Source organism: Oxyura jamaicensis, chromosome 2 (assembly GCF_011077185.1).
Source record: "Oxyura jamaicensis isolate SHBP4307 breed ruddy duck chromosome 2, BPBGC_Ojam_1.0, whole genome shotgun sequence".
In the NCBI taxonomy this organism is placed as follows: Eukaryota; Metazoa; Chordata; class Aves; order Anseriformes; family Anatidae; genus Oxyura; species Oxyura jamaicensis.
In genome coordinates, this window is record NC_048894.1 from 45886400 (window position 1) to 45914201 (window position 27802).

General features: G+C 43.8%; 1 protein-coding gene and 2 long non-coding RNA genes across 4 annotated transcripts; 1 reads left to right on the top strand and 2 right to left on the bottom strand.

Annotated features, from left to right (window-relative positions):
- Nucleotides 1-6551, top strand: LOC118161586. Of its 2 annotated transcripts, XR_004748092.1 has the most exons (4): nt 1-443; nt 3363-3491; nt 3593-3697; nt 4000-6551. It is a non-coding gene; the product is annotated as an uncharacterized LOC118161586 (long non-coding RNA). The 2 variants fall into 2 exon arrangements; XR_004748091.1 differs by having other exon boundaries at nt 3363-3697.
- Nucleotides 6552-14370: 7819 nt separating this feature from the next.
- LOC118161591 lies at nt 14371-27542 on the bottom strand. The gene is made up of 3 exons (XR_004748095.1): nt 27530-27542; nt 17106-17113; nt 14371-14496 (listed from the first exon to the last, which is right to left on the bottom strand). It is a non-coding gene; the product is annotated as an uncharacterized LOC118161591 (long non-coding RNA).
- LOC118161577 (C-C chemokine receptor type 8-like) lies at nt 14488-17439 on the bottom strand. The gene is made up of 2 exons (XM_035317077.1): nt 17214-17439; nt 14488-15963 (listed from the first exon to the last, which is right to left on the bottom strand). Exon 2 carries the CDS (start codon nt 15952-15954, stop codon nt 14899-14901), a length of 1056 nt encoding a protein of 351 aa, XP_035172968.1. The 5' UTR covers nt 15955-15963; nt 17214-17439; the 3' UTR covers nt 14488-14898.
- Nucleotides 27543-27802: the final 260 nt, after the last annotated feature.

Genomic DNA, 27802 nt, shown 5'->3' on the forward strand with positions numbered 1-27802 from the left:
GCCCTCTTGTCTTGTGACACTGACACTTCCCTTTGTGTTTTTCAGAGACTTTCTGGAGTCTGCTTTTTGTTTGCTCGATCAGTTTGCCCAAGTAAAAAACAGCTACAGCTGAAAATAGCAGAACCAGCATGTAAGTGATGGCAGAAGTTTGGGAAACTTACCAAATGCAGCACTTTGGAATTGAATACCTCCCATGCAGGAGAAGAAAAAGACCTAGTTGTATGGACAGCACCCTATGCAGACAGTGCTTTCTAAACATATGTGGACAAAGGAATTGTATACAAACCTGCAAGAATTCACATATTGACAGAATTGCTAAAATGTGAAGTCTCTCAGGAACTGATAAATTCCTGTTTCAGTTTTCTCTCTTACTGAGACCAGTCTAGGAAAGATCCCAGAAGAAGTCATTGTTGGACTTACATGCAAGCTTCACAGTCTGTGAGGTAAACAGGGGTCTTGAGCGTGGCATAATGGGTTCAATGGATTCTTGGGATGGAGAATGGCGAACTCGTGACTTAGCATTTGAGAAAGAAAGTGTAGTTTTGTACATGCTGCTTCAAAAGAGTTCTAATTCTTCATGCCTCCAGTCTGAGTGCTCAGGTGGAAAACAAGTGGGTAGTGTTTTCAAGCTGCCTGAACTCCCATTGCTCTGACCTTTGAAAATCAGGCACAGTTTGTTTCTAAAATGCTAGTGAAAATAATTTGAAATGCTTCAGAAATATTGATGGAGATGAAAATTAAGGAAAGAAGAAAGATTCAAAAGAGAAGAAGCATGTCATATTGAACACTTAATTTTAAGCACCTGGAACCACTTTTTAAATTGTATTTAGCTAAATTATTTATTATTATTTTTTTTATTATCGTAGAAGATAGGGCTTGTTACAAAGGATAGGACCACATGAAAATCCCTTTTCCAGGGATTCTGAAGAGATCCAGGAAAAGGAATGATGTATTCATCGGTCTAGAAAACATGTCTTGTGAGAAAATATTGGGAAAGGACTAGATAATCTTTGGAGAGCTCTCAGACTTCTTTTCTATGATTTTATTCTTAGCATGTTTCCTGTAAGGGACTAGTGAACTTTGTGAACCTTAACCAATTCAAAGAACTTCCTAGGAAGTGGAAGCAAAGAAAGCAATTAGATAGAAACCTCCCAAAGTAGGAGACATTGCTAGCTGCAGAGTGCTTGCCTTGTAAAAGTAGAGAGATGCTTAGATTCTTCATCTGTTAAATTAGGCAGGTTAAGAAGGGAAGAAAAGAGTACAGGAACTTCACTATGCTGATCAATTGAAATTCTATAAAAAGGGAAGCATTGCTTGGTTGTGCTGAAGAGAAGAATCAAAAAAAGAAAAAAAGAAAAATTACCACAGCAAAACTGTCTGCGTCTTACTCAGCTGGGGCTTTCTGGAAGCTGCCACAACACCACCACTGACAAACCTGAAGCAAGGGAACTGTGGTAGTTTTACTCGGGTGGGCGGCCGAGCTCCACCACAACCGCTCTCTCACTCCCCCTCCTCAAAGAGGAATGGGGAGAAATTACGATGAAAACGGCTCAAGGGTTGAGATAAGGACGAGGAGATTGCACAGTAATTATCGTGATGGGCAAAACAGACTCAGCATAGTGAGACAGTAAGATTTATTGCCTATTACTAATGAGCTAGAGAAGTGAGAAACAAAGGAAAGAAACCAAAAGCACCTTCCCCCCCATCCACCCTCTTCCACCTCCCCCCCCCCGAGTGGGGCAGGGGAACAGGGGAATGGGGGTTATGGTCAGTCTATAGTGCTTCTTCGCAGCTGTTCCTTCTCGGTCACTCTCGTCCCCTGTGCTGTGGGGTCCCTCCCACGGGATGCAGTCCTTGCCGAACTGATCCAGCGTGGGCACAGGCAGCAGCTCTTCAAGAACTGCTCCAGATATGGGTCCCTCCCACGGAGTCCATTCCTCAGGAGCAAACTGCTCCAACCTGGATCCCCCAAGGGCAGCAGCTCCCCCCACACCTCCTGCTCCTGTGTGGTCTCCTCTCCACGGGCTACAGCTCTGCCTCGAAATATGCTCCCGCAGGGGTCTTCCACAGGCCGCAGTCTCCATCGGTGCAGGTCCACCTGCTCCACTGTGGTCTCCTCCACGGGCTGCAGCGTGGAACCCTGCTCCACCGTGGTACTCCATGGGCTGCAGGGGGACAGCCTGCTTCACCATTGGCCTCACCACAGGCCTCAGGGGACGTCTGCTCCGGCGCCTGGAGCACCTCTCCCCCTCCTTCTTCACTGACCCTGATGCCTGCAAGGCTGTTCCTCACTCCTCTCACTCTCCCAGCTGCTGTGTGATGCAACATTTTTTTTCCCTTTCTTAAATATGCTCTCACAGAGGCACAAAACATCACTTATTGGCTCAGTTCTGGTCAGCAGTGGGGCCCTTATCAAACATGGGGCAGCTTCTAGATCTTTCTCACAGAAGCCACCCCTATGGCCCCCTGCTACCAAAACCTTTCCACGTAAACCCACTACAGGAACGAAACCACTATGTGATTCTGTTACTCCTTCAGCTGCTGAATGTACAGGAGAACTAGGTTTGGCAATAATACTGTTGCCTTAAATTTAGAATGTTTTGTGGATACTGAAGTCAAGATGCACAGAGGCACTCAGGGCACTGATATAATTTTCCTAACTTCCTGAAGAAGTGTCTCAAATTTTCCTGTGGAGGGGATGGGATTGCTGGAGACAGTTCATTGTTGGTAAGACTACGGGTAAAATTACAAAGCCAGCCTAAGAAGAAATGACAGGACCTCAGCTGTATGCCTCTAAGATTGTAGCAAAGATTAAGGAATGACCTTGCAATTTGTCTCATATTCTCAGCCATGTGGAAGGAGAGATGTTGACTTCGGTCCCCACGTCAGAGTGTGTTTAAGAATTTCAGGCAAAGCATGATAGCACGAGAGGGGAAAGTGGGTACTGATGGAGTTACTTTCCTGTTCCCATGGTGTACTTCAGCCTTTTTATGGTGAAACTGAGTGAAGTAGATGTTCTGTTTTGAAAAAGGAATTCAGTAAATGTATTAGAGTCCTTGTGCGGTATAGTTCTCAAGTGTCCTCATCTGCAGCAGCCCTCAGCAGGCATTTTGCTGACTTTCTGCATGCTTTCAGGGATGGGCATGTGGCAGCTTTGGTTGAGCACAAGGAGGGGCACACCGGAAGAATTTGCAAGGTCTATTATAGGTAATTGTTTCAGTTTTTCTGTGTAATATTTGTTAGTATTAGGTAGATAATGAAAACCCTATGCTGCTCTTGCTGTGTACAGTGCTGTTCTCTAAATATTTATTGCATTATTTGCAGATGCACATGTACAAATTTACTATGGCATTTTTCTTGAGATGTCCAACAGGTAAAAACGTTAAAGCAGCCACAGCTTATAACCATACTTGGAGAGCCCTAATGTTGGTCCTTGTCTCAAGTCTGACTAAAGTCAAGCTTCCTTTTTATGTAATTCTTTCTGCTAACAGGTAAGTGCTATAAATACAGAGCTACTTCCTGGAAGGGAAAACAGAGATAGCCACCTCCCCCGGTTGTTTGCCTGGTTCTGCTTTCATTTCTCTCATTCCAGAGTCCTTCAGTCTAAGTGTTGTAAGCTGTAGGAGTTGGCTTTCCCACCCATAGCTGGTAACCAGCTGGTTAATCTATGGGCTCCCTCTATAGTCAATAGATAGAGGTAGCTATTTGCAGAGGGTAACGGCCTCTGTCTTAAGCTATGCCACCTTAGGCTAGAATGGACCACCATATGGAGGGATCTCTCTTTAGCGATAGAAAGAGCCTAGGCAATGAGTTCAGACTAGACAGCCAGCTTTTATATTGATAAAACTGGACTAGACAGTCCAAACGTTTCAGATAACTTGAATGAAATCTCTGGGGCTTTTGGTGACAATAAATTATTTTTTATTTTGGAAAAAAATATACATCAAAGCAAATATTTTAGATTTTTGTTCTTCGGGGCTGAGCTTGTTTTTTTAGCAGGTAAGCCTGATGATGCTGTCTGCATCCTCTGCTGAAGAAGAAGAGACCTGTGCTACGGAGGTAAAGATCAGTTCTGATGAACCACAACAGATGCAGGAACAGATTTACTGAGACACTACAAAAACTGCACCCAGCTTATGCCTATAAACACAGTATATGTTCCACATCATGTAACAGAAGTGAGGCTGCAAAAGCCATCCTCCTCTTCCACTATGTCCTCATAACCATGCAGGCGTTCTGAAGGGACACCGTGTTTTAGAAGAGGTGGGAAGATACATAAAAGCAAAACACGGTTGCTATTGATGGGGTATGAAAGTTGCATTGTCAGCCACTCAGGAGTCTCAGTACTGCCATACAGCTCTGGGGCATTTCATAAAGCCTGGGGGAAGACTTGACAACTGAGATATAAGTTAACTGTGAGATCAATATATTTTTAAGATATTCTGAGTTGCAGAGAACAGGAAGAACTTTACTAGGAAATATCTACATGATTTGCCCTTCATGTGAACCTCTTGGGTACACACATCGCAAAGCCTTGGTCAGTCTGCAGAAGCCATCATCCCAGCAGAGGGACTCTTAATAGTGTACTTCACAGGTCTGCAGGACCAGGATTTATTTAATGTATGCTATCCAGATACTTCTCAGATTGCATTTTTTTAAAGTTTTTTTCTTCTCATAATCATGTCTCTAGTTCCATTAGGGTAATATCTGATTTCTTCACAGATACTATGGTGTTTTTCTCACCTATTTATTAGGTGAATCAATATATTTACAGCCATTTTGCAACAAGGATGTTGAAATGCCAAGATTATGAATAACACCATCAAGCATCCATTCGTCTAGGAACCTGGTTAATGAACTGTTTTCCTCCAAAGCAATGCATTATGGTGGGGAACAATTCCCATGTGTTGCAGCTGCACCCTTGCACTTCTGGTTCTTGGTCTTCACCTTGGGCCCTGGAACATGACAAACGAAACCTCAGAGGCCACCTATGAAAAGCTAAGTTTACATGAAAAGGGAAGGTGCTTAATTTACTTGGTAGCAGTAAATATTAAGGGTAGATTGGATAAATTCAGGTCTGCGTGCCTAAATCCCTTGGTGGATCTTGTGCCAGCCTTATGACATGCTTGCAGATTCCAGCAGTATTTCTAACACTAGGCTAGGCATCTCTAAAATGTGAGTCTTCCATGATTTTCCTTCATGGCTATCCGCAGGGCTCCTCAATGAAACTGAATCCTAAAGACACAACCAACATCAGATATGTTTCAGTCTGCTCAGAGATTGGCCTTACACTCCTGTGCAGCTATGTGGTGGAGTCTGCTTACTATGAATAACACCCATGGAGAGGGAGCTGAGCAGTTTGAAGCCAGCCTGGTAGCCATGTTACAGCAGTTTATGGACATACTGAATCTGACCCTAATCAGCCCCCAACAGGTTTTATTCACAGGACAGAGATACCATTTCCTTAGTAGCTTCTGTAGATAAAATATAAGAAAACACTGAACTTAGGTAAGTCAGCAAAACATCCTTTGACAGAGTCCATGGCAAACTAACCACACCGCAAAATCTGTGATACCACAGACTATGCGGTTCTCTATCCCCACCAACCGGGGATTGCTGTGGTGTCTTCTGTACTACAGTGTGGTAAATTTTATTGTATTCTCTCTCTCTCTCTTTGTTATGTAGTACTAATTGCTGTCTCATAACAGGAATGGAATAGCTATTTTACATCTTGGTCCACAAATGAGAAATCTTACACCTGCACTGTTAGCTGCAGATAAGCTGTGCCACTGTGCAAAACAATGTCATTGTTAGCAAGTATGGTGTGAAGCCAGGTCCCTCTCTATTTTTCAGGCTCCCAGATCACGTTGAAGTCATCGTTTTATGCAGGTATATTTAGTGCTTGCAAACCAGTTTGCCATCCTTCTTGGAAGAGATTGTTTAAGTGTAAAGATGAAAGCAAGCCACAAAGAACTGGTAAAAATAACTTCAACTGAAAAGCCATCTCATCAAGAGAATTCAACAGGAAGGCTTTTTTTAAGCCTAGGCTGTACTAAAATATGTCAGGATAAAGTCCCAAATAAAGCTTTAAGTGGATCTCAGCTAGAAATTTTCTTTGCATTGCCTGAAATGCAGTTGGATTCACCTGGAATCTCAAAACCAAACAATCCCCAAAATGTTTCTTTGGGCAATTAACATCTTACAATGACACTCCATTTTGTAAGACTTAAAGTCTCGATACATTTTCAATACTACTGGAACTTGTCCTCAAAGAGTGAAGAAGTTTGCTGTCTGCTACAGTTTTTCAAACTGATGAGTGACCATTTCTTATCTCCTTGTTCCTGTGTTAAATGCATTAAATATTCAATACCTAGAATACTCACTACCATCAGCTACCATCCAGTGCTCTCCCCTCACCCAGTTCACTGAAGAGACTGTCAGGTAGGTCTGAGCCCCACAAACCTCTGTTTATTCACTGAAACGGGGAAGTCTGTCCTGAAATGTATCTTAACATTGTCTGAGAAAAAAGCCTAGAAAAATTAGTGCCAGAGGCACTGTTGTCAGAGTGCTGTGACAGATGAAAGCACTATTTATGACCTAGCTTGAGAAACAGTGTGAAGGAGGAGAAGAGGATGCCTTGCAAGAAGGGAAGACATACTGACAAGCATTGGAGCCCCATTGTATGGGTGAGAGAGGACACCTGACTGTCTCCTCCAGCTCGAAAGAAGGAAAGGACCTATTGGAGAGAGAGAGAGAAGCCAAGAAGCTGGGCCTGGAAGTTATTTAAGGGTCACCAGAGTTTGAGAAGGCTTCTGAGATTTTCAGGTTCCCAACTGAAAGTTGAAGGCAGACAAGCTTAAGAATTTGGTGGTGTTATGAGTTCATTTCAGCAGAAAATTGTAAACCACAGAAAGTTTTGTATCTCATCTCTGGGTTAATTTATTAATGCATTTGGGGTTTGCATTGATATAATAACCACATAACGTATTTGGGTTATAATGTATTTCTAATGAAAAGAGCAACACCCATACCAGAAAGAAGACTCAGGTGACAGGTAGCCAAAATTCTAGTGTAAGAACTACAAGAGGTTACAGTGTATGGCCGCAAATACACAGTTTCATTGATTTAGGCGGTCCATCTCTTCTTTTTTATATCTTTATCATAAATTAGAGGAGAAGGACTGGGTAGGGTTAATCTGTATGTTTCTAAAACTGATATCCGGCCCTGAAAAATCTTATACAAATCCTCAAAAATATCGAGTCCATCACTAAATTCAGTGGTAGATCTCAAAGTTGTGACAGAACCTGGCTTTAGACCGATTATCATATACAGACCTGTGAAATCACAGACCTTCAGGGTGAGGTGCACTCAGGCTTGTTTTGGGCTTCCCCAGGGTGGTGCCATATCTCTTAAATTTGCAGTGCTACAACCAAGACTGTCTACCAAGGTGCTGGATGCTGATAGTTGGCCTGGTCTGCAGGGCAAGTGTAATGTTCATCCTTCTGTTAAAGGGGAAAAGGAAATACCTGATACATAAATCCAAGAATTTAATGTTAGTGTAATTGAACTCTTAGTGCTCTAATCCAAACATCTTTATTAGTCCAGACCTGATTATTACAGAAATTGAAAGAAAAGAGAAACAAACCAACAAACAAACAAACAAACAAGAATACTTCTGGGCAGAAAGATCTTAATGATGATAGTAATAGTAGCAGTAGTAGTAGTAGTAGTTGAAATTGTTATATACACACTTTGTAGTTTCTACCCTTTTCATAAGTGTAATGCTTACTTACTCTTCCACTGCTCTTCTGAGCCCTAGGGTCAGTGGCTTCATCCCTTATAAAAGGATCTCTCTACACCTTGTCTTGTGTCCCCACTTCTCAAGGCCTCTGCTATCATACTAGGACTGTGTACAGCATCACGTTAGAGTCATAAGTATATCATTCTACAAGAATAACTACTTGCTACTGCTATCTATATAAAAACTGTGGTTGTGTTCCACATTCGTAAGCAGAACTAAGACAAATTAAATATAGCCACCTGCTCAGAAGAAGATCTGCTTTTGCAGCTAAACCAAGCAAAAATAAAATTTCAGGCAGGTTAAGATGGGTTCAGGCAAAGAGAGCCCGTGGGTGGTACTAGCAGCAGCAACACCATATCACTGGGTGGGCTCTAGGGCTACAGAAGATGCACAGAAAGCAGTGTCTCCATTTACAGGGTTACAGAAGTCTCTCCCTTGTCACTTTAATGAGGCAAAACTAGGTGAATATTTCCTAAGGCAATGCTAAGAAGATATTTTAATATATTTCAATAAATTGCTTATGTTTTTGAGCTGGAGACAGGCTAGAGGAACTCAGCAATGTCTCTGCTTCTTCCCCTTTCACTCACCATCCTTCTGCACAGGGCAGCTTTGCTCAGCCCCAGCTCTGGACAGCCAGCAGCCTGCAGGGAGACAAGGAGATGCGGAGGTCTGCTGTGGGGAAAGGGCTGGGGACAAAGGCACAGGTTTATCCTCTGGCCTGCTTAACAGCAGAAGAGAAATCAAGATGCTAGAGGCTTCTGAAAAGGAGGAAGCAGTCCTTAGCAGAGGGAAGGCTGTGCTAAGGGAAGTGCCCCTGAGGAATGAAAAAGTGGGAAGGAAACTGAAGGCTGAAGAGTATATTATAGTAGGCTGAAACTTGTGAGTAGGAGTGTTGCTAAAACAGCTCCTGGAATAAAGAACACTGCAAAGTCATAACTTCATGTTTTCACCTCCTGCGGAGAGATGAGTGGGTTGGTCTTTCACCTCACTGTGTTATCTCTTACCTTACATATTATCTGCTGACACCAGTTTTTTTTGTTTTGTTTTGTTTTGTTTTGTTTTGTTTTACACTCTAAATGATAAGGGCAGTAACAGAGAACATGGAACAAATGAGTGGGATATTGAAGCTGGCTGACGTTGCAGCACCCCAACTGGTGGAGAAGTGTGTCCAAAGAGGTGAGAGGGAAGTGGAGGCAGGAGCTAGCACATTGTTTGCAAGCCAAGGGGAGCCTGGAAATAACATTGCTCAGGAGGTACAAGGCCAGGCCTAGAAATGAGTGTGCAGGTGCTAGCTAATATCCAAGTCATCATTTTACTCAACAGCAAGGAAGACAATGGATGGCCCGAAGAATGCCCTTTGGGCTGGATGTTGCTCCTTTTATCAGCTTAAGAAAGCTGGAGGAGGGATCTTTTTACCCCTCAAAATGGAAGTGCTCAGGTTGCCCCTGCTTTCACAGTCCAGGAATGTCAATGTCCCTGAACCACTGGAGAACCCGAGTGACTCTCCAAAAGCTGTTTCTAGGGATGTTTTAGTGCATAGCCTGTAATAAGCGGAGAAGTGTGTTTATATTGCACGGTTTTGGGGACATCTGAGCTAGGTCCAGGACCAGCAGCTGTATGACCATGCCCCAGCTAATTAGGCTGGGCACAGCAGATCGATCTTTTGACTTCCCAGGTTTTTGTCTCTGCAGTAATTTCTGTGTGTGTGCACCAGCTCTGGCTGGGGTGGAGTTAACTTTCCCCACAGTAACCCCCACAGCACTGTGCCCTGCACCTGCAGCCAGAGCAGCCCTGGTACTGCACCATGTGGTGGTTTTATTCGGTGGACAGCCAGGCTCCACCTCAGCTGCTTTCTCACTCCCCCTCCTCAAAGGGAAAGGGGGAGAAAATGTGATGCAAAGGGCTCAGGGGTTGAGATAAGGACAGGAAGATCACTCAACAATTATCATGACAGGCAAAACAGACTCAGAGTAGGGAAGATAGATTTATTTCCTATTATTAACAAGCTTGAGAAGTTAGAAACAAAGGAAGGAAACCAAAAATGCCTTCCCCCCATCCACCCTCTTCCACTTCCTCCCCCTCAAATGGTGCAGGGGAATGGGCAATGAGTGCTGCGGTCAGTCCCTGACACTTCATCTCCGCCGCTCCTTCACGGTCCCTCTCTGCCCCTGCTCCCCGCGGGGTCCCTCCCACGGGATGCCGTCCTTCCCGAACTGAGCCTGCGGGGGCTGCCCACAGGCAGCAGCTCTTCAAACACTGCTCCCACACGGCTCCGTACCACAGGGTCCATCCCCCAGGAGCAAACTGCTCCAGCACGGGTCCCCCACGGGCAGCAGCTCCCCCCAGACCCCTGCTCCTGCGTGGGCTCCTCTCCACGGGCTGCAGCTCCGGCCCGGGGCCTGCTCCTGCAGGGGCTCTCCATGGGCCGCAGCCTCCTCCAGGCCACATCCACCTGCTCCACCGGGGGCTCCTCCACGGGCTGCAGCGTGGAGATCTGCTCCATGTGGGACCCATGGGCTGCAGGGGGACAGCCTGCTCCACCAGGGGCCTCTCCACAGGCCGCAGGGGAACTGCTGCTGCGGGCCTGGAGCACCTCCTGCCCTCCTGCTGCGCTGAGCTTGGGGGCTGCAGCGCTGTTTCTCACTCCTCCTCTCTCCCAGCTGCTGTTCCCCATCTTTTATTTTATTTATTTATTTGTTTGTTTGTTTGTTTGTTTGTTTGTTTTCCCTGTCTTACATATGCCCCATGTTGAGCCCCAAAAATGACCAACATGGGGCATGAACCCACAACCCTGAGTAGAGTCCCATGCTCTACTGACTGATCGGCAGGTGGTTTCTAGGGGTTGTTTCCCACTTTTCAGGCTGGAGAAAAGCCAGCAGGAATCACTGCCAGCACCGCTCTTGCATGATGTTCTTTGCTTCTCTCTCTCTCCCAGTTCTCCGTTGCACTGCTTTGCACATTTCTGTTGTATTTTAGTTATTTTAAAAGTCTGGGAGATGCTTGGATATTTTGTTGCATGCTACCTAATGGTCTTGGGCTGGAATAAGATCAGACTTTCCTGGCGCTGTGTCAAAGGTATCATAACTACAAAAGGGCAGAGAACATGAAACAGGAAAGTGGAGGGTTGTGAAACGCTAGATGAAAATCAAGATGTAGAAAGTTCAAACAGATTCAGACACATTTTAGAACTAGCTAGGGAAATGCTATCAAACATGAAAAGTGGTGCTTAGCACTTTAGCTGGCTATTTGGCATCACTCGTAGGTGTGATAGTTTGGTTCTAGAAGGTGGGGGGGGGAGGGAAGGTGGTTTTAGTTTACTTTTAGTTTCTCACTTTGCTAGTTCACTAGTGATAGATAATAAATTATATTAATCTCCCTACACCGAGTCTGTTTTACCCATGACAATAATTGCTGGGTGATCTCCCTGTCCTTATCTCAAACCTAGAGCCCTTTCCATTTTCTCTCCCTTTCTCTCTGAGGAGGGGGAGTGAGAGAGCGGTTATGGTGGAGCTCAGCTGCCCAGCTGAGTAAAACCACCACAGAACAGCAATAATCTCTTCATTCCATCTCTCCATGATAATGATCAACTTTCCACTAACTTAATTAACAAGATTGGGCATGGTATTTTGACATATATATTCACATTTCCACATGCAGCACCAGGAAATCCAAGTGACGTCAAACCTGCATGTTTCTTGGTGCTTTTGCAGTATTGTTTGCAGCTGATGACATCTCTGCACATGAAAATTTGCTGATTCCAGCTATCTGGTTATGAGTAGATTGCAAAATTCTTATTTTTTCCTCATAATTATTCTTTACGTCACAACCACTGAAACTGAGGAAATGGTACATCTACTACCAGTTCCTTTATGGTATAGTAGTAGTGTAGAGCTTCACCTCGGTTTTGATCTGATGGTGCTGTTACCCACAACAGCTTCAGTGCATAGAAGAGCAAAAACTTTTGAGTATTTCTTAGTGTATCCCTGGATTCATTCCTGGCTGATTGCGTGTAAGAGCAACATGAAACCCAGTGGATTTACAACATCAGGAATAAAATTTCATGTTTAGAGAAGAGGCACAATGCTTCTTGGAGTACTTAAGGTGATGTCTCTCCATTCTGGTAGTTCAGACGGTAAAAGGAGCATGCCAGCTCCTTTTTTTGCAGCCATGTTAGACAAAGAATGAGCCTTCTGAAGGGAAAAGTGTCCCTTGGGATCTGCGATCATGATCTCAGAGAGATCAACCATACTGAAGTATGCTTGAGGAGAGGGTGGAGATTTGTATCTACCCTTCTGGATTCTTAAATACCAGTGTTTCAAATAGAGCAGAAGTAAGCCCTACAGTAAGTCCAGCAAAACCTACTTTTTAACTTATTTGTTTAAGGCTTCACATATGATTTGGGATAAATTACTCTTCCTTTCCAATGATTTGACAGCTGAACCAAAAAAAAATAAAAAAATAAAAAAATAAAAAAAAAGTGGTAGAAACAAATAATTTGGCCCTCTTGGCCCTTGTGATTATCTTGTAGCCTAGAGAGAATCCTAGTCTACTGCCAAAAACATTGCTATGTTATTGTCTTTGGCACATTTTAATTTCACACTTAAAGATCACAGAATTTCATGATGATGGAAAGAATTGTGCATATCTGAGACACACCTGGTCTGTATCACTTTGAATGACATAGCAACATAAAAGGTGCATGGTCTTTGAAAAATTACAGTGAATTTCTGTAATTTAAAAAATTGTCTTGTCTTTACATTATTTCAAATTCAGCGAGGCAATTAAACACTGGAAATTAAGAACTTGGAGACCTTACTTCTTACTCCTTATCATTTCTTATGAATAACAAGATTGCAGATATAATCCAGATCTGTGTTTTAAAATCAGAGAGTCATTGAATACTAACTTTAGCTAAAAGCAGTCTTTGCTTTGTTTTGGCCTTTTTTTTCACAACTGTCAATAAAACAACTTGATCTGGGGTGAATCATTTCGTGTTTCACGCCTGCCCAATTTCACTCAGACTATTACATTAAGTTTTATATTAAATTATGTTTTCCCTGAAATCTAGAAGCCTAAAAAGTGAAGGTCACTCCCCACATGTACTTTCTATGCTTGAAGGCAACTTGTTGGTGCTGTAAGTCATATGCAGGATTGATGGGACCAGGGCCTCTTATTTGATCAACGCCTTTTCCCTGCAGCCAGGAAGCCTGGCTCCTGACTGCCAGCTTTTGTGCCATCTAAGCTGCAAGGGAAAGTGTTGTTATTTGAGAGCTGCTCAGAAAAAAAAATACTTCTTCGCTTTTACTCAAAATACGAAATAACAAAAGAATGTACTATATATATATATACACACATATATGTATATATAATCTGTTATTTCTTCCATTTTATCTAAAACATCTATGGGTAAGATAGTAAATGTCACGGAACATTTTAAACAGAAATACTTCCACCCAAACTGCAAAATTCCAGCCACAGGGGAAAGGCATCTGACCTGCTGCTAGCTCGTATCTTTTTAATCATCAAAGTGCCAGCACAGTACAAAGAAACCCAAAGAAACACATCGACGGAGGGCTTTATTTCTAAATATCTAGAAGTCTTCTGAGAAGTAAAAATATCATAAATTAAGCTGTAGCGCTTTCCTTACCCATTGAGGAATAAAATCTAGAAAAGGTAATTTTACTATCTAACATAAATGAAAAGAGTATTTTCTACACTTAGTAACTAATGGCAAAAATCTTCTGACACTCAAGTTAGATATGCATTTTAAATTCTCGGAAAACATAAAAAAGCAGTTATATTTTCAGAAGAAAAGCTACAACTGAGTAAACAGAATATATATTTTAGTAGCTTAGAAAAATTGGTCTTTAACAATACACAGGCTGTGTTTTTCCCAGTTTCAGATGCCTTCTTGGTTAACTTTAACATTTTTATTTACAGAAAAATGACCTCAACATAAATGCTGTTTTTTCCACAGTGAACTTTTATTGGGATTTTGAGAACAAATGTTCCTTAGCAGAGAGCTGGAGACATAACTTCTTTTGCTGAAAAGCCACAGGACTCCTCTGAATTCCATTAGATGTATTTTACAGGATACCAGCTCAAAAACAAACAAACAAACAAACAACAACAACAAAAACAAAACAAAACAAAACAAAACAAACAAACAAACAAAAAAACAGTAAAAGGATCCTTTCATTAGTTTCATCTAAGCTTGGGAGTCATTAGAAACCCTTTCAGGAGCTGAGACATACAAAGATGCAATTAATACATTTATTCAAAGGAAACATTTCTAAAATGGCAGAAAAAAATGTATGGGGGGAAAAAAGAGCGATAGAGCCTATGCACTATATTCCATTTTGTGATATTTACACTGAACAGCAAATGCTGGGGCACAGGATTGGAGGGCCCATGCCTCCAGAGGGGACACAGATGGTGAGGCTGCTTTGATGGTACCTTGTGCAAGTGTTTGTGCCTCTATGTGGGGCAGATACAGCAGACACCTGGAGCTGCTGCTCTGCTGTCCTTGAAGATGTGGTCCCCAAGGGCTGCTATGGGTGGCAGCAGATGCCCCAGCACCCCTCAGCAACCTGATGGGGCCCTACACAAGGGGATATCTCCACCTGGGAGTGGAGGCAAAGAGGGGACCATCGCTGTCCCCTCTTTGCAATGTGAATCCATCCCATACCTGTCTCCTTCCCAGAGGGAGCCCCACCCCTGTCCCAGGGACTCAGGGCTTCATGCAGGGAGCAGCTTCTGCAAGGCAGAGCACAGCTGGGGATGAGGCAGGAGCAATGCTTTCAACAAGGGAGAAAGCAAGTAGTAGAGGAAGCATACTGTTTGCTGAAACATATTAAAAGTGATCTAATTAAAAATCACCACGTGGCAAGTGTGTAGGATAACCATTTTACAAACACACTGGTGCTCTTTGAAAATTCACGTTGTTGTTTATTGTGCCGTATTGGGCAGCACATCCCAAAAGGCAGCACAGGCACAAGGGTCATCCTGCGGGGACACTGCACGCATGGTGCAGCCTCCGGGGCTGTGCCGGTGCTTGGGGCAGCCATTTACTCTGGGGAAAGGTATCTCGGGAGGGCTCAGAGGACCCCTGCACTGTCAGAGCAGGCAGAGAGCTGGCTGGGCACTGAAGATGACTGAGTGGCCCCAGCACCCCTAGTGGGGCTCCAGAGGACACGGACACAGGACTGAAGCAGTCCTTTCAGGTGGGCCTTGAACATCACCCCAGCAAAGGCATAGATCACGGGGTTGAGGCAACAGTGGATGAAGGAAATGGTTTCCGTCAGCTGCAGGGCCAGGGCGATCCTGTTGCTGGCCTGGCAGTCGTTGATGATGTGCAGGGTCTGCAGGGAGTCCAGGAACAGCACGATGTTGAAGGGGGCCCAGAAGACAAAGAAAACAATGACGATGATGAAAATCATCTTGATCGCCTTGATCTTGTTCCGATTTTTGCATTTTTGCAGGTTTTTCAGAATCTGGGCGTAGCAGCAAATGAGGATGCCGAGGGGAATCAAGAGGCCCAAGATATTGGCTGCAAACTGAGATGCAACCTTCCAGGTATTGCTGCCAGGTGGGTACGTGGGGACACACTGCATAGACTGCTCAATTTCCAGCTGCTGGTTGAACACGATGTTGGGCACAGAAGCCAAGCCAGCCACCAGCCACAGGACTAAACTGATAATTATGCCACAAGAGGCCGTCCGAATCTTCATGGCATAGACGGCATGGACAATTGCTATGTACCTGTCTATGCTCATGAGGGTTATAAAGAAAATACTGCTGTAAAAACCTGTGTAATAAACGCCAGCCATTATCTTGCACATAGCGTTGCCAAAAACCCACTGCTCTGAAGCATAGTGGGCTTGGAAAGGGAGAGGCACAACGAAGAGGAGATCAGAGGCCGCGAGGTTCAGCAGGCAGACATCAGTCATCGTCATCAGTTTCTTCCTGGTCAGGAGAACCCAAAGGACCAAGGAGTTTCCCAGAAGGCAGAAGACAAACACAAGGCAGTAGAGGATGGGCAGGAGGAGGGATTTAAACCTGCGAAAGCTGTTTCCTTCATTGCACGGAGCAGTGTTTTCATCGTATCCATAGTCGTACTCTGTTGTTCCGATGAACTGGCTTGTGGGATTCATCTCGGACACCTGTGCAGGAGAGAGCAAGAGGTAAGGGGTCCCGGCATGGATCTCCCTGGTGGCTTCTTCAGTTTGTCACTCCTGCCTCTTTTGGCCAACTTTAGTTCTTGAGTTTAAAAAAACATCAAAATAATTTGGGGGATGGGGGTGGGGGAGTGAAAGGGTGTTACTTGCTTTGTCATTTCTGAAGAATTGCAATGAATACAGCTTTAAAGTTATTTTACATGCTCTCCAAAAGTGAGTCAGTGCTTTACCCACCTTTTTTTTTTTTTTTTTTTTTTTTTTCAGATGCCACCTCCTGACCACCATAAAAAGGGATCTGGTTGGTAGTGTAAAGCGTTCACATTTTAAGAAGTACAGTTCTTTCAAAAGACGCTGTTTCAGATGAGTTTGGCTTTTCACTGCTAGGACATTTTCAAGTTTAGTGTGCATTTCACCTACGCTGTGCTGGCATGCAGGTAGATCATACTTCAAAAGAGCTTCAAACAGACTGATGCAAAGAAATATCACATGGAGTAATCAATGTTGTTACACAGCAGCAATAATACCAATGAGAGTGATTAATTCATTAAACGCAGTGTACGTGCTGCAGGGAAACAGGAGCATCTGCATGTGTGGCAGAGTGAGGGATGCAGTTGTTACTTGCACTCTGCTCCTGGTGTGGATGCTGCTGGTGCCTCACTGACCTGCCCCAGCTTTTGGGGGGCACCAGGCCTGCTTCAACCAAAGTCAATCAGCACATGCACTGTGGAGAAACCTGTTACAAATACAGCACCCAGCCCTGCAGAGCTCCTTGCTCAGGAATAATGAGCAATCACAGAAAGGCAGGGCTGCAATCTGCCTTGACAGTGCAATTCTTTCCTGTATTCAGCTTTCAGGTAAGACATCTGTATTATTCATTTCAGCTTGGATTTCACATATAGATGTTGAGATTTTGAGATACCAGATAACGGGTGTTTATGCCATTCATCAAAAATATTTACTGTTAATGCTATTCATCTCTTTTCTTGTGCAACGCTGACATGCTGTGACTGTGACCACCACAGCAATGGTTATGCTTGTGTCAGGGACCCATTAAGAGCAGTCCAAAGGTCCAACAAGCAAAAGTCAGAAATTATCAAAATTATCTACCAGGATAGAGCACTTCCCACTTTCTCCGCTCCCTGCATCAGTTGGCCAAAAGGGTCAAACCAAAAAAGCAGCTTTCCAGTACGTATCAAGAAAGGTACAACCACCGCAGGCTCCCTTCCCCTGGTTACCTGTTACTTTCAAGAGCAGCAGATTAAATGTTGATGGTCTCTACCCTGGGCAGCAAGAAGCCTTCACACTCTCAGTCGTCCCTGGTCCCCTTCTGCCGTGTCCTTTTCCTCTCTCAGGCTCATGAGTTCCCAGGAGGTTTAGTCCATCGGTGGTGGTTTTGGTGATAGCAGGTGTTGGATGGGCAGCTGCCAGTTACAGATAAGGTTTTGAGACACAGAGAAGGGTTTGGAGGTGCAGTAAACAGGAAAAGAGATGAGAAGGCTTAAAACTACACTCTGTGAAACAAAAATCAACTACGGCTCTTTTTGAAGACAGTACAAGCACAATAAGAGATGCTTGCCTTTTAATGTAAGTTTGCAAAAATTCCCTTTCTTACAGCCACCTCTAATTTAAATTAAAAATATCAAAGTTGAGGTGTGTCCACCAGAAACATGTAATGCTAGACACAAGTAGTGCTAGACCTGAAGAAATTTGTATAGATCCATTAAACTTGACAGCTCTACAGTATTTTACAGAAGCTGATATGTGATTTCCAAGAAGTGTACTTTAGTTTTTCTTTTCTTTCAGCTGGTAACAACCTGCATACTGAAGCCTGGTTTAGTCCCTTTCTATTAGTAACGTACTAACTCTCTGAGCAAAATGAGAACTCACAGCTGCATCTTTGCAATCATTTTTACGCAGCTTGTGTTCAAGTGGAGATATCTTAGAGTTTCTTTGCTTCCTTGGTGTTCCTTAAAGTATATTTTAGTTAATTCAGGACACATGGTCAAGGACAAAAAAGTGGAACAAGAACAGGCTTGAAAATTTTTATTTTACACAATCTCCTGAAATCTTTTGTTGTTGTTGTTCCTGTTGTTGTTACATGTCTTGTTGTAAATTACGATAGTGCTTTATAAGTCAGGCAAATTATATACTTTTCATCCGTTAATCTTAGCAATGGGTAAGCACGATTTCCCTGACTTACAGGAGCACAGAGAAGTCAAGAGCCTCAGACATGTGGCAGACCCAGAGCATGTCAGTCATTAAAGTTATTAACCCATTCTTCAGTAGCAGATAGCAGCTCCAGCACCACGTAGCTTTGCAGCCTCAGGGCTATTGTGTAAATGGATGGTGAAAGGCAGTCCCAAAGAAGAGCACAGCTAAATTCCACAGACAGATGAATGAAAAGTGAGAAAATGGGCTGGGAGATGAAAGTAGTAGCCTAGTGAAGGACCTGGCATAAGTCAGTAGCACAGTCAGAAAGAACAGGACGGTCCCACAGGATGTTCACAGTGCTGCCACCCACCGTGGCATCACTCTGCCTCCAAGTACCCAGCTTGTTCTACTGCTTAAGAGTCACCACCTTCTCTTATCTATTTATATATTCATTTGTTGCAGAATTATTTTCTGGAATGTTGTTGTAGTAGAACTTGATTTTATTTCCTTCTCTATATTTTTTATATTTTAATTATGTGATTAATAATATGTCAATAGTATGTCCCATTGTTACAGGCAACGACACAACACAATGTAACTGTTATATTTCCTTTTGTGATTCTAAAGATCACTAAAGACAATTTTCACTATTTCTTATGATTGAAACATCAGCCGGCTAAAGGTGCAACTTGTTCCATTGGATGCTTTTTGCATTAGTTTGGATGATAAGTTATTAACACATACAAAAAATTAAATGGTGATTTGACAAGAAGCCAATAAAAGAATGAAAGCCTCCATTAAAAACATATCTGCATTTAAAAACATTTATACATTTCCTAGAACAAGAAAGACTACTATAATTTTTCTTGAGGTATTTTGTCTTGAATGTGTTAAGATTTTGCAAAAAGATTTCAGTTCCTTCAGGTTGTGTATTTTTAATTGGGAAATCTTTCAGTGGTGTATTTCCTCCGGTCTTGATTCTAGGTGGCCAGACAAAATGTGGCGGGACAGCAGGGAAACATCAGAGGAGATGCAGCATACATGGTGCAGAGGGGAGCATTCAGGACTTAAAGGCAAGGGAAAGATCTTCAATTAAAGTGTAAAAGGATCAAGGATGGGTGGAGGGGGCTGGTGACTGCAGTAGCGGGAGGAAGTCTTCTGGCAAACCATAGGGGACTGAGCTTGGGACAGGCGTGATGATTTGGTAATGGGAAGAGGGGGGGAAAACTGTGGTGATGGTTGGAGTGTTTTGGATGGAAACAGCAGAGTTACAGTGCCTCATGTAATATCCTCTAGAGCAGCCTTGCTGTGTTTCAAATGATAATCACATTTCCGCCTGGCTTTCAGAAAGGAAGGGAACAAAGATGAGTTTAGAAAACAATAAATGTGGCTTTGGAAGTTTGTTATCCTCACAGGCGGCTGTGAAGTGGTGGCCTCTAGCACAGGGGTGGCCTTGGGGACTGTGGCACAAAGGATGATAATAACGATGATGAAAACCAATGGCAGATGCTTTAGGAGACAGTGAGGAACCAGAAGCACCCAGGGGAACAGGCCACTTGGGAGGAGCAAGGGCAGACAGCACAGCTGGGCTGGAAGGCAGTGCATATAAATAACTACTGGTGTGTTCACAAATGTGGGTCCTGGCTCCTGGCTGTGCACTGGCTCCTCAGCTACCAGCCAGGCTAAAAATGCACGGAAAATATCACTGTAGGATAAGCCTCCCAGCTTGTCTTCTCCTGCTTGGGTGGTGGGGGTCAAGTTTTCAACATGGGGGCTGGGGAACCTCACACCCCAAGGCTCAGCGCCAGGTAGGTTATGCTTCCCCTTAGCTGCCACCTGCTGCTGTCACCACTGCAACAGCGTTTGTTTTTATGTAACACACCCATGGTGAAGTTACAGTTTTTTCCGGGCTTTATCTTCTCTCATTCTCCCTTCAGAGCAGGAAAATAAAACATGCAGCACTTTGTCTATCGAAGAATTTTGTCAGCCCAAAGGTGACCACCACATGACAGTGACATGGAGGCGCACGCTCCAAACCACTCACAGCCCCACAGGCCGAGAGGCTCCGATTTAAAGCTCTGCTTTAAATGGAAAAATGCTACAACCAAACCGCATCTTGCCATGAAACGAACAACACGGCCAAGTCCTCAGCTCCTGCAAATGACCAGATTCACATGTGTCCAGGCCCTGACAGCAGTCGCAGAGGGTTTACTTCACCCCTGGCACCACAGCAGCTCCTCGGCCTTGGGGCAATGGCCAGCTTAACGTCTGCAAAACTGCTATGCCTGCTCTTGTGGAAACCTCTCCTTCCTCCTACAGATGATACAGATTACTTGAGCTCAAACACAGAGAGGAAATTGTGGTTGTGACAGAAGATGCCACCGGCAAAAATGTGCTCCGGCCTGACGGGTGAGGGCTGTGAGCTGTCGTGTGGGTCCCTTTGGCAGGGCTGGTTGCAGGCCCCTTCCCACCACAAGTGCTCAGTGTTGGTGTGACTGCAGATAGGAAAAGGTGGGAAAACCCATATATGCTGTCTGGTGGTATATTTCACATGAAAATAAAATTTTGGAAGTATTTCATGGATCTGATCGCTATCGCAGCAGCTGGCTGGAAGGTGGGGGGCAGGTTGATCTCAATGTGGTGCTCTGCTTCCACCCATTGCAACACTGGGCACTTGTACCCAAGAAAAGCAGTTTCCTCTCTCTTTGCTCAACAGCAAAATGAGAGCAGCTTCTTAGTCAAAATGAGGCCTTTCCCTCTCAAATCTGTTCTCGCTTTACAGCTTATAATGTGGCTGAGGGCTTTCTCTGATGTATCAGAAGAGGAGTTGAAAAGGTGATAGGGCAAAAGGCGGAACAAAACTGGGACTGCTGATACTGAACCAAAAAGACATATGGTTTCTGCCTCCCTCCCTTTTTATAGAGCAATGGAGCAAAATTTGAAATGCTTTATGAACAGATAGGTCTAACTTTTACTATGTTTAGTTAGAATGAAGGAAGTTTAAAAGCTTTGTATTACTTTGTATTACAGTTTCATCTGTAAGAAAATACAGACTTGTATCTCAAAGTGAGGGCAAGAGGACCCAGGTCTGGACGATGTGTCAGAAGATTAGGTGAGGAACTCATACGTCCTTGGATGTGTAACCACCTAAGTTCAGTATGCATGTTGAAAACAATAAGATAAGAAAGAACAAGATGGCCTGAGCATGCTCAAGAATTGGGTTCAACCAGTGAACACAGTGAGGAAGACTATCAACAACTGCCAGAAGACCCCAAAAGACCACCAGTAGAAACAAATGAGACATTTGCATATTTTAATGAGTTCCAGGAAACAACATGAACATGTTAATTATTAATTGGAAACCTACTGAACATATGTATTTTGCATATAACCTTGGTAGTTGAGCAACTCGGCACGCACACTAGCTGGAGTGATCCCCTGTGTATCCATTGCCGCAATAAAAGAATTCCTGCTTTCTAAAACTCCTAATTGAGTCTTAGAGAATTTCTTCGACCAGCTTTTATGGTATCACAAAATTGTTTAGTCAGCCCAATGCCATTGTGCAGGTACGGTGTCAATATGCCATATGACAGAGTGGCTTCTTTCTCGTTCTTAAAATAGGGAGAGCATATTTGTACCTGTGTGTGCTAAGGTGGAAAAGTTTTTTTGGAATTATGTTTTTTTGTTGTTGTTGTCAGCAAGAAGGTATATTTAGGTTGGCTAAAATACCCCTGAAAGTGCCAAGTTGTTCTGGGGGGATTTCTGCCTCCAAAATAGAGAAAGATTAATGAAGAACGGTCACGATATTTTATGTTGACAAGTTCCAGCTAAAACACTGCAACTTTTCATTTTCTGAATGTGTCATTTTCAAATATAGTGGGGCTTTAATATACATAAATAACCTCTTCTTCCAAACCTTCTTCCTCAAAAGCACACAGACACTAAAACTTCAAAAAAAATTCCAGTAGAACTAAGACGCATTGGTTTAGCTGATAGAAGATAGAATTTGATATTTTTTTTTTTTTTTTAGCTTGGTCAGCAAAAGCATTGACTCATATTACGGTAAAAAAGTGTTTATGGTTTCCGACTCATAGAAGGATGTATTTGGCATTGTTCTGCCCACCTCTCTTGAAGCAGATGCTCGGTGCAAACAAGCTGGAAGCCAGGGAGTCCTCCAAAAACTGTTGCTAAGTTTGTTCAGGAGAAGCAGCTGGAGTTGCTCTGTGGGGTCTGGACCACCTCCCTCTGCTCCACACTCTGCTTTCCTCTGCTGGCACCAAAGCCGCACAGATTGCAGCTTTGACAGCTGCAGCCTTGCACAACTGCTCTGTTTCACCAGAGCAGAAATCAGTGTGTTGCAAAACTTCCAGGACAAGCAGCTCATTCATAACAATGAGAGCTGGGAGCAGGGTTTTCTCACTCATGTTTTGCATCAGGGGCACTGCAGGACAGAAAGAAGCAAACAAATACATCGCTTGCACAGTGGGTCCCCAAGAACAAGACCCTTCTCTGCTCATCCCTTGGCTGATGCTCCTTTCTCACCCTGTTTTTTTTTTTTTTTTTTTCTTTTTTTTTTTTTTTTTTTTTTTTCCTCACTCATGTTTTTAAACCCTTGCTGTCCGGCACCTGGGCACCTCTCACATCAGCATCCTCTGCTTTGCCTCAGGGTGGAGAACTGAGAAGGACGCAAGCAAGAATGAGTTAAAGAATTGACAGAAGTTTGAGTTCAGTCCCACTGTCCGTCCTGCCACATAGTCACTCAGCCTGCTCCTACAATCCAAAATTGCTCCTACAATCCCCCTTGGTGTAATTTAAATCAGTTATTTGTCCTTTCTGTGGAAAATCAGTCGCTGCTTTCTTCCAGCTGCTTTAAAATATTCAAAGGTCTTGTTCCCTTTTAATCTAAATAGCTCATATTCCATCAGTTGTTTTTTTGTGTGTTTTTGTTTGTTTGTTTTTGGTTTTTGTTTGTTTGTTTTTCCTTTTAGGTCATGCTTTCTCAATTGTTAATCATAGCCACTGCTCTCCTCTGGCAGCTGCCTGTCTGTCCTTAATCTTTTTCTATCATGGTGCCCAAAACCTGACACGGAGCCCCAGCTGAGGCCTGACCCCAGCGAAGCAGAGTGGAGGAGCCCCCTCCCGGGGGTAGCTGTCGGCTTCGGCAGTCACGTAGCACTGCTGATTCATGCTTCCTTTGCTGGATGCCAGCCCTAAGTCCATTTCTCCAGAACTGCTGTTTTCTTCATCCTGTGGCCTTGGCTGAACCTGCCCTAATGCCGAACTGGGTTTGTACTGTTTGTCTTCACTGAACTGCAGCCCATTGCTCACGGGCTTTTTAATTCATCAAGGTTACTTCAAGTGGCCATCCTATCACACTTTGTCTTTGCACCCCCTCCTAAGGTGGTGGCATGCAGAAATAAAATGATGAAAACCCGCAGTGGTCCTTTATCCAGAGCATTAATGAACATGTTGACTCCTGCAGGGGAAGAGAGTACTCCAGGGGTCCAAACTGAGTCCAATCTTGTCAAGCATCTTTCTCAGGTGATGGATCAGGGTGCACCTTCAGCAAGTTTGCTGATGATACAAAGCCAGGAGAAGTGGCTGATACACTAGAGGCTCATGCTGCCATCCAGAAGGACCTGGACAGTCTGGGGAATAGGCTGACAGTAATCTCAGTTCAACAGGGAGAAGTGTCAAGTCCCGCACATGGGAAGGAACTACCCCATGTACCAGTCCATGCTGGGGGCCACCCATCTGGAAAGCAGCTTGGCAGAAAAGGACATGGGGGTCCTGGTAGACACCGAGTTGGATATGATCTAGCAAGGTAATCTTGCCACAAAAAAAGCTGAGACTGAAGGAAAAAAAAAAAAAAAAAAAAAAAAAAAAAAAAAAAAAAAAAAAAAAAAGCTATGACTCTTCATCCTGGAGGAGAGAAGGTTCAGGGGGATCTCAAAAATGTCTTGAAATCCCTGAAGGGAGGGTGCAAAGAGGAGGGAGCCAGACTCTTGTCAGTAGTGCCCAGGGACAAGACAAGAGATGACAGTAACAAGCAGAAGCACAGAAGGTTGGATATGAACATCAGCAAATGCTTCTTTACTGTGAAGGTGACTGGGCACCAGCACGGGTTGCCCGGAGAGGTGGGGGAGGCTCCCATTTCCAAGGAGGGGCATGCACAGTGTGGTTCCATCTCTCCGATCTCCTCCTGCGCTCCCCAGGGACAAGAAGAGAGGCTTTGCTCGGGCTGCTGCTGCCCACGGGAAGGTGTGATGAGGGCTCAGTAATGTCACAGATAAATCTGTATCTGAGCTGCTGATAAACAGGAAGCTACTGAGCAGCTTTATGCTTTTTTTTTCTTCTTCTTTTTTTATTTTTTCTTTTTTTTTTTTTAGGTTCTTTTGGTCTGTTTTTTGTAGCTATTCTTTTTTTGCTTACTTCATCTCAGGAAACACATTTTCTGCCACCTCTTGCAGGAAATGTGCAAGATACAAAAAGTGTTTTGAAAACCTCATGGTTAGCTCAGCCTGCTCAGAGGGTGGTGGTGAGACAGAGCACCAGGCACCAAGGACACGGCAATTGCACTGGAATAAGACCACAGCTGAGTTAAGAACAGTGGTAGTAAAGCTAAAAAGGCTTGACTTTGCAGAACACAGACATTTACACACATTTGTGCTACAATCAGACTTTATACTGGCATCAGAAGGGGCTTTCAAAGCTTTCTGGTCAAGAGTATTGGGGCACAGCTGCTGTTCACAGGAACAGGCTCTTGGGAACTTTTTTTCAACATCAGAAGTCCACCAGGGATCTGCTGCCCAAACCAGGCTCCCCCACCTTCCACACAACTGCAAACAAGAGCAGCCCTGCTCCAGAGCTTGCTGGAGAGAGGGGTGGCCACAGCAGGTACACAGCCTGCAGGGACCAATGTTCACCATCATTAAACCCACTCCTGATCTTGCATGTCTTCAAGCCTTTTGTTATTTCTGGAAGGGATGAATATTAACCAGATGTATTTTTAGCAAGAAGGAAGGTGAGACTAACAAGAAGTTGGGTTGAAGAGGATGAGGAGTGTCTTTCCAGTACATAGATGATTGGGGCAGGTTTCCTTCTCACTGCCAAACTGCAGTTTCCTGTTTTCTTAGTTTGCCCAAAGCACAAGAGGGTTTCTACTGGGTTTTGAATGAGTGGGACAAAATAGATGATTTTTTTTTTTGCCACTGCATAAGAAAAATCTATATTTCTTTTTATAACACCCAGGTTTTTTTTTGTTTGTTTGTTTTTGTTTGTTTGTTTTTTTGCTGTCTGACTCTTTTCAGATACACTCCAATAATTCCAAGAACCATTACGATTTCATACCTCCCCTCTTACAGGTTTATAGGCAGAAGAATAAGAAGTTAAAAGTTTAGTTCACATTTTGCTGTCACTAGGTGTCAATGTGTCTTTCTGAGTAAGACCAAACACAAGACCAACTTTTCCAACACAACCAACAAAAGACAGGGTTTATAGTAATCTGTCTACATTTCTTGAAGAGAGCGAAGGACGTCTGAGAAATCTGGAAATTAAGTTGAGACACTATGCTTTAAGCAATCTTTGAAGAAAAAGGAAGTTCTCAGATTTGTCTCAAATATTGAATGTTAATAATGAAAAAGATTGCCTTGGAAATGAAGCCTGTCCTTCATTTACCAAGGTGCTGTTCTGCTTGTTTCATCTTTATTCTATCAAATATGTGCAAAGCCAATGGTGCCAAACTCAAAAAACCTTCCCTGTGTGAGCTTTTCTTGAAGAAGGGCCCAGAGTGCAGGTGGTGGCAGGCAGCACCAGGAGAGCTTTGCACCTCACTTCGCCAACAGTGGTTGTCATAAGCTGAGGCAAAGACAGTTTATCTTTCTGAATGCTTAGGGCTTTTATCAGAAAAGGGGTCCAAAGACAGAGGAGAACCCCCACTTATCCCTGCTATATCTCTCTTAATTTCTTTAGCCTCCAGTTTTGGAAAATTAAAAACAGAAAATTCCAGAAATTCTCCACTGCAATGCAATAAAATAGATCTACAGTTCAGGAGAGCAAAGTGAGATTATACTATGATTATACTATTAAAAAAAAAAAAAAAAAAAAAATGCACAATGTTTTGGGGTTTTCTGTTTCTTTTGAAATATGAATGGGTATTCTGATAAGCCATCAAAAAATTGACCACATATACCACAGGAGGTTGACATTTAATGTACTTCCCAGCAATGCATGCTGTTCAACAAAATGGGTGTGCTCCCGACATGATTTCCTTTATCTTCTCAGACTTAAGCTTTGTATGAAGCACACCCTTTTACTCTCCCATTGCATGAAAGGAGGGAGTCATTGCATAGAGAAATAACGCATTTGTTATTTCTAGCCTCTCTAGAAATCTGTGATAGAAAATGGCAATTGCATTACTCGCCCTAAAAATTCAGCCCTGTCTGCATCTGGGAGTCACTCACAAGCCAGAGATGCTTTTAATACAAAACTCTTGGTTTATCTTAGGTCAATGGTCCCAAATTATGGCCTGAGGGTGGCAGTGGGCAACAAAATCGTACAAGAGTTCTTCATGTGTCAGAGGACTGTGTCAAAAGTATCATTTTCCATCCCTCCATCAGACTCCTGAGCCCAGGGGTCGTCTTAGAGACTCTTAACAAAATCAATTCATGTAGGCTTTAGGGCATGCACACAACCAACAAGAAGACTCAGAAGCAAACTGAGGAGTCTGGAAAGGACTCAGACAGGTCTGTCTAGCTAAACTAGCCACAACTACAGTGAGCATACTCCCGTTTCAGCACAGCTGTGCTTTCCCAGAGCATGCACGACAAGGAGCGCAGCAGAAAGTTCTGCCTGCTCTGGCTGAGAATGAATCTTACCAAAAAAAATAAAAAATAAAAAATAAAAAAAAAAAAAAGGAAAGGAAAGGAAGAGTTTTCAGCAGAGCCAGCAAAGTGTTTGGCTCACCACTTGGCAGCACAGGTGGCTGTGCCAGCACAAAGTGCCCCAAAATCATCCTCCTGGACTGTGGCCACTGCGGATGCAAGGTGCAATGGAAGGAGGGGGCTCACCTGCTGGGGAGGGAATTCCCACGCACGGAGAGAAAATAATGCTCTTATAAATGTCAGCTGAGGGGTTAAACAGAGGTCTCCTGTTTCACTTGTCTCATTTCTGGAGATTTAGCTACGTGCAAAAGGGTAAATTCTTTGGTCATCACCAAAGCGTGAACACACAGCGCCTGAGCTGAACACATCCTCTGCTCCCTCACTAGTGTACCTGGCCTTCAAATCCTCCCTCAGCTCGGGCACAGGCACTGGGGACCAGGTTACCGGAGGTGGCAAGCCCTGGGGAGCTGGCAGATGCGCCGTCTCATTGCCTCCAGAAGCCTCGGGTGCAACGACACAGGGATTGGGGACACTGGAGCAACCAAGTTTACAAGCAGGTGCCAGCACAGCTGCAGGACAAGGAGGTGTGGGGCAGAAATTTGGCCTCACAGGGCACAGAATACAAAAGGAAGGTGCAAAAAGGAAAACGAGAGGGCCAGTGGGAGGCTTTGGGCAGGTTGTCCCCAACCCTGGCTTGGCAAAATAAATTCCCCCACACCCATACCTCCGGACAGTTCCTACCTCCCCGTCAGCTCTGCTTCAGCCTCCTCCTTCTCTTCCTCCTCCTCGGC